Source organism: Archocentrus centrarchus, chromosome 6 (genome assembly GCF_007364275.1).
Source record: "Archocentrus centrarchus isolate MPI-CPG fArcCen1 chromosome 6, fArcCen1, whole genome shotgun sequence".
Taxonomy (NCBI): domain Eukaryota; kingdom Metazoa; phylum Chordata; class Actinopteri; order Cichliformes; family Cichlidae; genus Archocentrus; species Archocentrus centrarchus.
In genome coordinates, this window is record NC_044351.1 from 3,430,033 (window position 1) to 3,443,284 (window position 13,252).

A 13,252-nucleotide genomic window follows, 5' to 3' on the forward strand; every position below is an offset into this window, starting at 1 on the left:
CTTTTACGTCTATGCCACACAATAAGTGTGAAAGTGGTAAATAGCATTAGACTAATCCACTGAAATAATTTGACGTCCTCTGGATGTTAATTCACATGAACACCAGGCGTCTATTTGATCCTAAAGCTGAGTACAAAAGGATCTGATATCACTGCTGTCAAAACAAAACAGTAATAATACACATATTTAGATAGCCTATGACTTTTACTCTGTTTTACAACTGTCTTGTAAATAGTGTGAGTAAATGGCCTCAAACAATATATAGCTGCTAAAAGTACAATAGGCCCACAGGATCAAATGCCTGTGGATGCTGTGTGAAGACAAATTTTCCAAAGCATGTTGGCAAAATTTAAGCTTTGTTCACTTAGGGCCTTAATAGGGCCAAAATTTTAATATTAAACCAAAGAATTCAGCTATTAGATCAATGACGCAGGACAAGCATATAGTTGGTCATGAGACAAAAATGCCCCATTTTTTATAAGTTGTTATGGTGTGGAAGAGAGACAGAGATTAATAATAACTAATGATTAAATGGAGAGTGGGGTATAAAGAGAGTCAAAAGAGGTGAATGAAAACAAACACTCAGTGCATCATGGGAACCCTCCAGCAGCCTATAGCAGCATAACTAAGGGATGGTTCAGGGTCACCTGATCCAGCACTAACTATAAGCTTGATCATAAAGGAAAGTTTTAAGCCTAATCTTAAAAATAGAGAGGGTGTCTGTCTCCTGAATCCAAACTGGGAGCTGGTTCCACAGAAGAGGCGCCTGAAAGCTGAAGGTTCTGCCTCCCATTCTACTCTTAAGTATCCTAGGAACCACAAGTAAGCCAGCAGTCTGAGAGCGAAGTGCTCTGTTGGGGTGATATGGTACTATGAGATCTTTGAGATAAGATGGGGCCTGATTATTCAGAATGTTTTATATGTGAGAAGAAGAAATTCTATTCTGGATTTAAAAGGGAGCAAATAAAGAGAAGTGTCAGGAAGTGCTGCTGTGCAGGCAGGATTGATGACCCCAAATGCAGAACTCAGGAACGATGTATTTTACACACAGGTTTTATTGCCGGCATGCCATACAAAACAAAACATGAACTCTCTCCGGACAAGACCTGAGAGGGAGAGACATGAATAAACTTGACTTGACTAGACTAGACTAGACTAGACATGCACGTGAGCCAGTGGAAGCACATCTAATGACGCGACAAGGAACTAGAAGAAATGCAGACACTAAATACACAAAGGGATAATGAGGGAAGTGGAAACGTGAGGAGCACAGCTGAACACAATTACACTGACGGGAAGCAAAACTAAACACAAAGCACAAGGACACAAGACTGTCAAAATAAAACAGGAAGTGACTAACCATGATGCACACGGAAACTTAACACAGAGGGAACCTAAACCTGACCAAAACAGAAATCTAAATACAACATACGGGGAACACCGGGACGTCAAACTAAACACAAGACATGAGACAAGGGACTAAGACATGAGAACCAAAACATCCACAGGAACAGTGACAGAACAGGAGGACATGGGAAGCAAAACAGAACCCAGGCTTGACGCCAGAGGAATAACACAAACACCTGAACACAGACTATGGGAAAGACAACATGAGGGAACTAACAGGAACTAACCACAAATAACTAAACAGAAAACTATGATCACTAAAATCTTAATTCATAACTAACAACACAACTCAAAGAACATAAGAAGCACTGGGCCAACAGCCCACGATCATGACGAGAAGCAAGTATCTGCTCTCTCTTTCTAGTCCCTGTCAGGGAGCTTTTAGGACAGCCTGATAATAATGAATTACAATAGTCCAGCCTAGAAGTAATAAATGCATGAATTAGCTTTTCAGCATCACTCTGAGAAAGGATGTTTCTAATTTCAGAGTTACTGTGGAAATACAAAAAGCAGTCCTGTTGCAGCAGCAGTATACCTGTCTTGGGTAAAACCTTGTAATATTCTATTAATTTGAAAATGTAATCACTTATTATTTCATACATGATACCGGAGAGCACCCAAGAGGAATTGTCCCCTTATGGATTTCCAGGAGTGTCTCAGCTTTCTTCAGTTCACTACAGCAGCCAGATACACCACAATAGCTGTAAAGGCAGTGCAGTTCCATTTTGCTGATATTACATTTATTAATAATGTTATAATAAAGTGCTCTTCTGAATAAAGCAGCAATCAGGCTTTTTTTTTCCATTTCAGAGATCCAACAGTTTAATATAAAAACAAACAATGATAAAGTCGGAGTGCTCCTTTAACCTTTTATGAGCATATTTGTAATGACAACTGAAAAGATGGAGCTGTGTGCAGGATATTAATTGCAAAGAAAAAGCTGATATTTATTTAGAAACCAAAAGTTATCACCTGGGAAGAATCATGTTCAGCATGTCATATACAATCAGCCTTATATTTGACACATTTGAACTCTATAACATACAGCATAGTGTTTGAACTTGACATTTTGCTCAGCATTTCTGGGAAATTAATATCTTTCATTCTTTCCCCTCACTTCCCTGCAGACTTTTTTTTTTTGGGGGGGGGGGGGGGTAGTTTCCAGTACTCAAGGTAATAAATACAATTAAGTTGATTTAAAAGTTTTAAACAACAACAACAACAAATTTGTTTCAGTCTGCTAAATACTTACGGACAATCAAAGTACTAGCTACTACTGTAATCCCATTTAATCAACAGAAAATATCTGTCACAATAAGGTGCTGCAACACTACACCAGGCGATTTCTGAAGTGTAACACAGCCTATTTGAATGTGACTTCCACCCAGTGACAAAGACGGACAAAATGCAGACCAAAATCATTCTAAGGTTTACGGTGTTTGCTGAAAGACCATGTGACAGTGGCTAGCAAAAATGCTGCTAGAACTACTTTTAAAAAGAAAATGTCTTTTTGTTTATTTGTGATATGATATCAGTATCATTAAGACTATGCTGATGACCAACTACATACCAAATGATTCAATAAGAAGCTGGTTTTCATCCTTCACGCTTTGAACTATTGTCCTTTCAGCAACTTATCCTTTTCAGGGTTGCGGGGGGCCAACACCATTCCCACTCACAACCTAACTCTAACCCAGGACCTTGCTGCTGTGAGGTAACAGTGCTAACCACTGCACCATCGCGCCACCACAGCGCTAAAGACTTTAAAATCACTGATACAATTATCAGATTTCTTCACTGAATGTTAAGGTCTGAGTAAAATAGTCAAATGTTAAGATAAGATTTGAGTCCCAGCTGTACATGTCTGTTACAGTCTGCTAAGAACTATTTATCACCATTGATCACATCTAGTATTTTCAGTCTTTGTGATAAATTTTAGTTTAGCTGGTTTTGAATTACAAAGGTAAGGATTTCTTTTCTTCCAGGAAAGCCTGCTATGTTTCATGAGTAAAGCTCATAGTGTTTTCAACAGAATAGTTGAGGCTGTCATCTCTATCATTACTAAAAAATCTAAAAAAAAATAAATAAAAAAAATCTATCAACTTATGATTCATCAGTTGGAGATGCTGACACCATTACGCAAGTCTCTTTTCTCACTGTCAGCAGATGGCAGTCGGGTTTGTAGAGGAAACAGGTGGCCGTTTATGCTTGACTGCTGAGACTGGCCGACACTGTCTTGCTGGTGTTTTCGAGCACTGTGCTCTTTGTCGCCCTCCTCATCTTCATCAGAACCGACCATGTTGCTGTTCACATCTGAATCCAGATCAGTGCCTTTAAGTTTGGGACAGTCGCCGGAATACTCGATCTCCTCAGCACATGGAGGCTCGTCATCTTCAAAAGAGCTGCATGAAAGGAGGAAGAATTTCTACATTAAGTCTTGCTCACCAAAAAACAGGTCAGGTGTAGCATGACATAGATGTCCTTAATTTAGTTACATTTTTGTGTCGTAGTTGTTTTAGGGTGTAACCATTTTCATGTGTTACGTGGCCCATCGTATTTTGTTTTTCAAACTCTCATGTACATATATTCTAACAGGAAGACAACTGAAAGGCAAACATATTATTACAATTTTTTATGAAGTGAGATATATAAAAAAAACAAGTTCTCTCTCGATATGTTACAGTTATCATTTTTTACTTTCCAAGCTGTTATTTCTATTTTGATTCTTTGTGTTGAATTTGGTTTAACTGCTTGTTTCTGTCTAGTTTTTATTGTTTGAAATTTTTTAAATAAATGTTTTCAGTTTTCATTACTTTTACTGTTAAATTCTAGTCTCTTTAAATATTACAATAGAGGTGGTATTTCTCAGGAACAAAATACAAGATGTTCAGAACAGGTATTACAGTACAAACAACATTTTGTGTAGTTTTCATTTTCATCAGCTTGGATTGGAATGGGAGAAGCTATTTGTGTTTAATTTTGTAACTAGTGTTGGTTAAAAATGTTAGAAATATACTGTCCAGCATCCTCCCCCACCACCTGAACCAACTCACCACCAGGTCATGTTCAGTTGACAGCTCAGCTGCTCTCTTCACCCGAGTGCCCACACACACAGCCACAGATCTGATGATCTAATTACAAAATTGCTAATCATCCTGCAACCTAGAGTGTCCTGGTGCTACAGTCATACCCTTCCAGGTCTCACTGTCATTGCCCACATGAGCACTGAAGTTTTCCAGCAGGATGACGGATTCACCGGATGGAGTATCTTCAATCACTCCACCCAGCGACTTCAAGAAGGCTGGGTACTCTGAACCATCATTTGGCACATAAGTCAGGACCTGTTTCCTGGCCTAAAGGCGCCAGGAAGCAACCCTCTCATCCACTGGTGAAAATTCCAATGTTCAGGCAGCAAGCTGAGGGAATACAAGGATAACCACCCCTTCTCACTGAGGGCAACTGCAGACTGTGACAGAGTCCAGCCCCTCTGACTGTATCTAGCCAGTATTGCTCAACCTCAAGCACTACCTCAGGCACCCTCTCACCTGCTGTTGCCAAATGCTTGCTCATAGGGGGTTACTTTGACTGTTGGCTTTTCTCTGTATTATTGTAGGGTCTTTGCCTTACAATATAAAGCACCTTGAGGCGACTGTTTGTTGTGATTTGGTGCTATGTAAACAAAATGGAATTGAATTGAAAACTGTCAACATTACTGAATGCATGCAGTCACAGCAATGCAAGCATTGCTCTTGTTGTTCTTTGGGAGTTGCTCAGCTCACTGAACAGCATGTAAATAATATCATCTGACTACCTCTAATTTTAACTTGTAATAAGAAAACCTTTCTTCTGTAAGGTTTTGTGAAAAGTGTGGGATACAAAACTTTTAGTAGCACCTTCCAGCACACACAGATGCTCACAGAGAGATCCAGCTGTTTAGCAGGCATGACAAATATCACATGCACCCCATGGTGGTCGCACCCTGTTTGAGTTATGTTTGAATGAAGCCCTACAGAATATTAAAGTAAAGGCAAACTATGACTCAATGACAAAATGCCATTTACTTGATAAAGTATCAATGTTTGTATCCCATTTCCAAAAAGGGTGTCATAGGATCACACAGATTCCCAAACTGAGTAATTCTATGGAGGAATATTTACTGTACTGTGATACTTAATCAGTCTTTATGACTAGTGAGCCACTTAACCACAATGACTTCTGTAGAAGAGAACTATAGTGGGCAGCTACAGCAACAGTATTGTGAGCACATTCAAGTTTAATGTTTCTCCAGTAGAGTCCTGCTCAAATCTAAGTCAGTATTTAAATGAGAATATGAGTCCACTATGGTCTCACGTTTTCTTCTTCAATCAGAGCTAACATAAAGGGTTTCAGCAAGCTGTGTAAGAGTACTTCCACTGTTCCATTTCTACATTTTAGGATACCTTTTAACACTGAGTCTGTGGTTGTGTTTGCAAAGAAATACCAAGAGTAATAATACAGAAGAGTTACACATAAAGAAAAGCATCGACATGCTGCAGACTACTGGAGCGAAATATTGCTTTATGGATAAGCAGTCTTGGTTTTCTGGCCCGGATTTATCTTAGCTTAAGCTATCTTTAAATTAATCATAAATATAAAATTATTATCGATGTAAGCGATGACATGAACATAAAATAGTGAAAGTGATACACTTTTTGTTTGTCAGTGTGCAGGTGCAAGTGTCTGTCTGTGTACCGCTTTCTTATTTCCTTCATTCAACATTTTACTCTGTTCCTTGATATGATTTTACTATCAGCAACACATATCTTCACTTTGGATTACTGAGTGAATTTTTATACCAATACAACAATGAAACACCCTCTTGCTCCACCTCAGCTCTTTTCCCTTTTCTCCATCTCTGTGTTCTGTGCAAACACACAGCTTGCTTGTTTGCAGGAGTGGCATCAGATGTGTTTTACACCAGCTGCTACATCGCCTCTTGCCATAAATACCTAAATCCCACTTCAACTCCCTGCCAGCTCATAGACTTGCCTAATCTTTTTCCCTCTGTTCCCCTTCAGACCACGTCACCAGTCATTAATAACTGGTTCAACCATTGCATCTTCCCTACGGCCCACATGTTAGCCCAGCATTAACCTTTTGCTAATAATCCTTTCTAGACATCCTTATTTAGGATCTCTGTATTCTGTGTGCTGTAGCTGGGATTTTTATTAGCCATCACACGTGGGTATTTATAGGAAATCCCACGAGTGGCAAGTCTTATTACAATAATAGCGTACTTGTGAGACTTGTGGTCCAGAATGTTGTTGTCCAGGTCAATATGGTTGATGAGTTTCCTGCTGTATAGAATCTTTGTGTCTTTGGTTACAGACAACAGGCTATGGCAGAACTTCATCCCCATATCCTGGTGCTCCCTGGTTCCTGTCTGCAGCCCCTGTAAACACACACACACACACACACACACACACACACACACACACACACACACACACACACACACACACACACAGTCAAAAAGAACTGCATCCATCCATCCATCGTCTTCTGCTTATATGGAACCGTTTCACGGGGGCAGCAGCCTAAGCAGAGACACCCAAACCCCCTCCAGCTATGGGATACTATGGGATAGGATAGAATGGGAGGCAGAGCCTTCAGCTTTCAGGCCCCTCTTCTGTGGAACCAGCTCCCAGCTTGGATTCAGGAGACAGACACCCTCTCTATTTTTAAGATTAGGCTTAAAACTTTCCTTTATGATCAAGCTTATAGTTAGGGCTGGATCAGGTGACCCTGAACCCTCCCTTAGTTATGCTGCTATAGGCCTAGTCTGCTGGGGGGTTCCCATAACGCATTGTTTCTTTTCATTCACCTTATTTACTCTGTTTATACTCCACTCTGCATTTAATCATTAATTGTTATTAATCTCTGTCTCTCTTCCACAGTATGTCTTTTTTTCTCAGCCCAACTGGTCACAGCAGATGACCCCCCCTCCCTGAGCCTGGTTCTGCTGGAGGTTTCTTCCTGTTAAGAGAGTTTTTCCTTCCCACTGTCACCAAGTGCTGCTCATAGGGGGTCATTTTGACAGTTGGGTTTTCTCTGTATTATTGCAGGGTTTAGTTCCTGTATTTATCAGGGAGCCAAGACTGCTCAAAGAAGTCCTACCGTTAATTAATGCTTCAGTCTTAAATATGATCCATCTATCTTTATTAATTGGCTATGTACTACAGGCCTTTGAGGGGGCATAAATTAAACCATTATTAAAACATCCCTGACCCAGCTCTATTGGCTAATTATAGGCCAATCTCCAACCTTCCTTTTCTCTCAAAGATTCTTGAAAGAGTAGTTGTAAAACAGCTAACTGATCATCTGCAGAGGAACGGTTTATTTGAAGAGTTTCAGTCAGGTTTCAGAATTCATCACAGTACAGAAACAGCATTAGTGAAGGTTACAAATGATCTTCTTAGAGCCTCTGAGAGTGGACTCATCTCTGTTCTTGTCCTGTTGGACCTCAGTGCAGCTTTGATACTGATGACCATAAGAGATTAGAGCATACTATAGGTATCAAAGGTACTGCGCTGCAGTGGTTTGAATCATATTTATCTCATAGACTCCAATTTGTTCATGTAAATGGGGAGTCTTCTTCACACACTAAGGTTAATTATGGAGTTCCACAGGGTTCTGTGCTAGGACCAATTCTATTTACATTATACATGCTTCCCTTAGGCAGTATTATTAGAAAACATTGCATCAGTTTTCATTATTATGCAGATGATACTCAGCTTTATTGATCCATGAAGCCAGATGACACACATCAATTAGTTAAACTGCAGGAATGTCTCAAAGACATTAAGGCCTGGATGACCTCTAATTTCCTGCTTCTAAATTCAGATCAAACTGAAGTTCTTGTTCTTGGCCCAACACATCCTCCAATCCAAACAACAGTATCAGTCATTTTTACAGACCCGAGTATTTCCAAAATGAGTGTTCCTACCTGTGGCTTTGTGTGTCACATAGTCATGTCTGTGGGTAATTTTGCTGTAGCTCAGGTGGTAGAGTAGGTCACTAATTAGCCAGAAGGTTGGTGGATCAATCCCAGGCTATTCCAGTCAGCATGCCAAAGCATCCAAAATACTAAAGTGGTAAATGGACTAGTTCTTATATAGCGCTTTTCTACTCAGTATGAGCACTCAAAGCGCTTATACAACATGTTTACATTCACCCATGCACTCCCATTCATACAAGCACTTCCATGTTTACTAAGCTAGGTGCTTTTAATTAGCTAACACTCACACACATTCATACTCTGACGGGACGGTCGGAGAGCAACTTGGGGTTAAGTATCTTGCCCAAGGATACATTGGCATGTAGCCTGGAGTAGCCAGGAATCGAACCGCTGACCTTCCAATCAGTAGGTGACCCGCTCTACCTACTGAGCTACAGCCACCCACAATGCTGTATTTATTAAAACATTTATTCGTGTATTGTTTTAACTTTTCTGGTTGTATCTATTCAGTGAGCGCAGACTTTTCAGGAATTTGAGAAAATGCACATTTACATATTTTTTCAGAATTTGCCGGAGAAACCCAAACTCATTTTTCACAAGCCCCTTTGTGTATGACTGATATAGGTCACTTAATTTATTTCAAAACATAGTTATGGGTCATAAATCATGCCTGCAGACATAAAATGTTGTTTTTTGAAGGAGGACAGGCTCTCCTGGCCCCACAAATCTTAGAAACATGGTGTCTAACCAGATACTTACTCTGGATTACTCTGGATCAGCTGATCCAAAATGCTGCAGCTAGAGTACTGACAGGGACTAGAAAGAGAGAGCAGATTTCTCCCATATTGGCTTCTCTGGACATGGCCACATTTATGAGATTTGTAAATCATTATATTCTGTTTTTATTTACATTTTACAGAGTGTCCCAACCGTTTTGGAACTGTATTGCTAATTTGGACAGAAATTAAAGTTACCCAGCCCGGCCATGTGGTCCTGCTCAAAAAAAGTCTGACAGAGAAAAGACACCATGGACTGTGTCTCCTTGTCAACACTGACCTTGAGGATCTACAGAACTACAGTTATTATTAAGCTAGTTTAAATTGGTCACCAAGTTACTCCCTGTACACCTAGCATAAAATGAAAGGTACAAAGCACCACACAGGAAAATTCTATATTTCTATTAGAGGGCCCGGATTCCCACAGTCTCACACACACATACACACACACATACACACACACACACACACACATACACACACCTTGTATATTCCCTGGTTGCAGCCATTGTAAGTATTCTCCATGGTATAACTTCTCAAGACTCCCATTTCCCTCCAGACAACGACTCTGGCTGTAGCAGAGCGAGACTTCTCTACCTGACAGGTTAAAATCAGAATTAAGGTTAGAGAAAAGAATATGGCCCATATAACAATAATAAGAATAGTGAATACAAATGCTCACACTGTTACAAATATTAACACTAAGTGACATCAATGATAGTGGTGGTGATAAGTTAGTGATGATGACTTAGATAATGCTGGTGTTTATGTTGAGGAATACTTGGATAAATGATCAAGATTTAACCAGACAGGGACATATGATGATGAAGGCAAAGTAGTTAGTAGGGATAATGAATGCAATTTTGCTTTGCAGTACTGAAGAGAATGTGAATTCATACATGATAGTGATATTGACAGCAAAACTAAGGATTTATTGTATGCAAACATTTTCAAAATGAAAGCTGCACGATTGTTTATATTGTAAGTTTTACCAAAAAGTTGCAGCTGTTGAAAGAAAAGGTCGGTGCGATGCGATCCAAGGTCTTTGCAATTGTCTAGAGAAACAAAAAGATTGATGGATAAAGAGAGAGAGAGAGACGGAATGATAACTCAAAATTTTCTGTGCTTTCAGAACCTGAAATCCTGCTGCCAGTAAACCACTAGAATATAAAATGTCTTTTTTAAACAGAACCTTCTATGGCCTGCTTGGCTTTGTATGTGTGGTGCATCTTACCCTATATCCAGGATCCTCTTTCAATCCTACAGTGTCAACTGCAGAGCCAGATTGCCAGAGAGTCTCCTTAATACTGCAGCCGTACAGGAACACGTTCTTTTTTCTGGAGTGGCCGTGGTAGTCACAGAACACCTAGAAAACATGAACACAGAAAGAACTTTGGCTGTGTTTCATAAAATAGCCAAGTATTTAGATTCATAAGCATCATAATTTTTCCTCTGTACACCAAGCAGCAGATTTTAAATCAAACAATTAATATGTGATTGAAGTCCAGACTTTCAGCTTTAACACAAAAGTATTGTGTTAGCTGTTTGGGATTTACAGCCATTTCTTATAATTAAGCAGACAACAGATTTGGAGTTGAAGTTTATTCTAATTTTTAAACTTGCATTTGGTAACTGTTCACTGAAACTCTCAGTACTGGATGAAGGAACAAATGAACGAGACTCTCGTCAGACTGAAAAATCAGAATAAATGCATGATCTCAAAACTCTGTCCTTGGTTAATAAAAATCTCCTGACAGCATGGAGCCGAGTGGAGAACACTCTGGAGGAGGTAGGGGTACGTAATGTTGTGCCATTGTTTTGTAGATTGGTAGTGTTTTTGACCCCGCCTAACAGGAGGTGGAGGGAGGTTATGTTTTTCACCTGTTTGTCTGTTAACTCAAAAACATTTTGATTCAAAATTGATAAAACTTTGTGGAAATATTCCTTGGGAGCCCAAGAACATGGTTTCATTTTTAAGATCAAAGGTCGAAGGTCACCAAAACTCACTTTTAGTTAAATGTTTTGTATTGTTTGTATCAGCTATTTGTATTTATTTTACTTGCACATTGTAAAGCACTTTGTGATTTTATCTGTGAAAGGTGCTATATGAATAAAGTTTACTTAATTACCCAAAATATTTTTTTTTAAATCCCTATCTCAACATCAAATTTAAAAATTCATATCTCAGTAAATTTTTCATCTATCGCTATGAAATTTGGTACTCGGGTATAAACAGTTACTGTTCATTGTCTTTTTCTATTTTCAATCAAAATACTCCCAATAATGTGAACTAGAAACCCTACACAAAAACCACACCAATACGCTTCATATCTCTGCAAATGTTTTTCTTTTATTCATTCAGTTTTTTAGAGGATTTTATTTGGGTGGATGAACTGAATAAAATCTATCCAGACTATATATGCTATTATCTGTTCATATGGATCTGAATTATAAAATAAAAATATAAAATCATATTTTACAGGTTTTTAAAGCCAATAAAATACATTTCTAGTCTTTGTGATGTAGTAATTTATGATGGAGTATGATAACATTGGGTGGTATCTTTTGCAGCATAGTATCAGCACATAGAAAATTTGGGATGGGCGCTTCTTGATGATGTGATGTGTACACAACTGAATGCAAAACTGAAAGATTCTGTTAGTTTGTCCAATGAATTTTGAGTCTTTGAAAATGGTAAATAGTCAATTCAGTCCTTAAATGTGTGACTTAAAGCTGAGTCTGTAAAACACTCACATATTGATTGTTTCATATCCACTGTGGTGGTGAGACAGTATTGTCCAAAAAATTATGGATCTAACTGTACAAACTATAACTAAAGAATTAGTCTTGTCTGTCCTCCTCTTGGATGGCTGTTCTGAATGGAATTTTGTTGTATGTATAATGACAATAAAGTTCTATTCTAGTCTTTTTTTAAGCTTTGGTTTCTCTTGCTGTTTATTTCATTTTTATTCACTTTTGTATATACAAACTATGGCATTATGAGGACAGTCAAACAGCTAAAATCTGTACTTTTGTTTTTGAAGCGGTGCCACATGCTGGTTACGGCGGCTGTAACTGAGAACTGTGGATATGACCAGCTGTCCCGACTGCTGATAAACTGATGTCTGAAAGTGGGCTGAAAACTTACTGGATAGATTTTCAGCAAAACCAAAAAGTTTAACATTTTAAAAAGAATACAATCACACAAACAGACTCACAATATGTAACAGCATGCTTATCTCACCAGTGGAGTCCGTCCTATACTGTTGAGGTAGTAGAGAAAGCCTTTGGTGTGGTAGATGGTTGGACTCAGAACAGGGTCTGGTTTACACCACTCACGATTCAGATCCTTACTGTTCAGATCACATCGATTTCTGAGGAGACGATGCAAAAAAGAATATTTGCACTGTCATTTCTTTTCCTGAACCAATGGTGAGGGTAAATCACTGTTATATACACCAAACAAGAAGCACTCCAAGAGCACAAACCTCCACCAAGGAAGCTCACTCTCTGGGCAGCATTTCCTTTTTTAAGAATAGTTTTATATTTTGTAGATATTCATTTATTTTCTTTGTTCTTTTTAAATGTACTTTAAGAAGTTTGCAATGCAGTAAAAAAAAAATCAGACAAGGGTAACATGACAGATGGTTACTTTGATTACACAAACATTATGTAGGAGTAGGTGATGGATAATAGATATTGATTTGTAAATAACTGGACACATTTTGGGATCAAATTGAAAGAAAGGCAGATGTGAAATGCAAAAATGAGGTCAGAGGTCAAATGATATGGGCCTTAGGGTGGCGCATGCTGGCCCTTGGTTGGGTGGCTGGTTTTCTCTGTGGGGTTCAGGGTGCAGGGTCTGGGGCCCTGGGGTCACCCTGCACTGGAGTGGTCTGTGCTGTCCCGATCGTGTCTGTGCTTCAGGGATTCTGGAGTGCCTGCAGAATGGAGGGGGTGGGGCGTTCAGGTGAAGGAGCAACCATCATGGGGTAGTTAGAGTGGGCTGGGGCACCATGTTTCCAACTCAGGCCAGTTTGTGTCTATTGTCGAGTGAATGGGTGTCTGGTGT

At 39.2% G+C, this 13,252-nt stretch overlaps 1 protein-coding gene across 1 annotated transcript in view; it reads right to left on the bottom strand.

Annotated features, from left to right (window-relative positions):
- Positions 1-3,520: 3,520 nt before the first annotated feature.
- agbl1 (AGBL carboxypeptidase 1) overlaps positions 3,521-13,252 on the bottom strand; it is a 97,734-nt gene continuing 88,002 nt past the window's right edge. The window contains exons 22-27 of the mRNA XM_030730966.1: positions 12,425-12,554; positions 10,415-10,546; positions 10,173-10,235; positions 9,664-9,777; positions 6,684-6,838; positions 3,521-3,809 (exon numbers count right to left, since the gene is read on the bottom strand). Coding sequence (XP_030586826.1) covers positions 3,521-3,809; positions 6,684-6,838; positions 9,664-9,777; positions 10,173-10,235; positions 10,415-10,546; positions 12,425-12,554 — 883 coding nt within the window. The remainder of the gene's footprint in view (positions 3,810-6,683; positions 6,839-9,663; positions 9,778-10,172; positions 10,236-10,414; positions 10,547-12,424; positions 12,555-13,252) is intronic.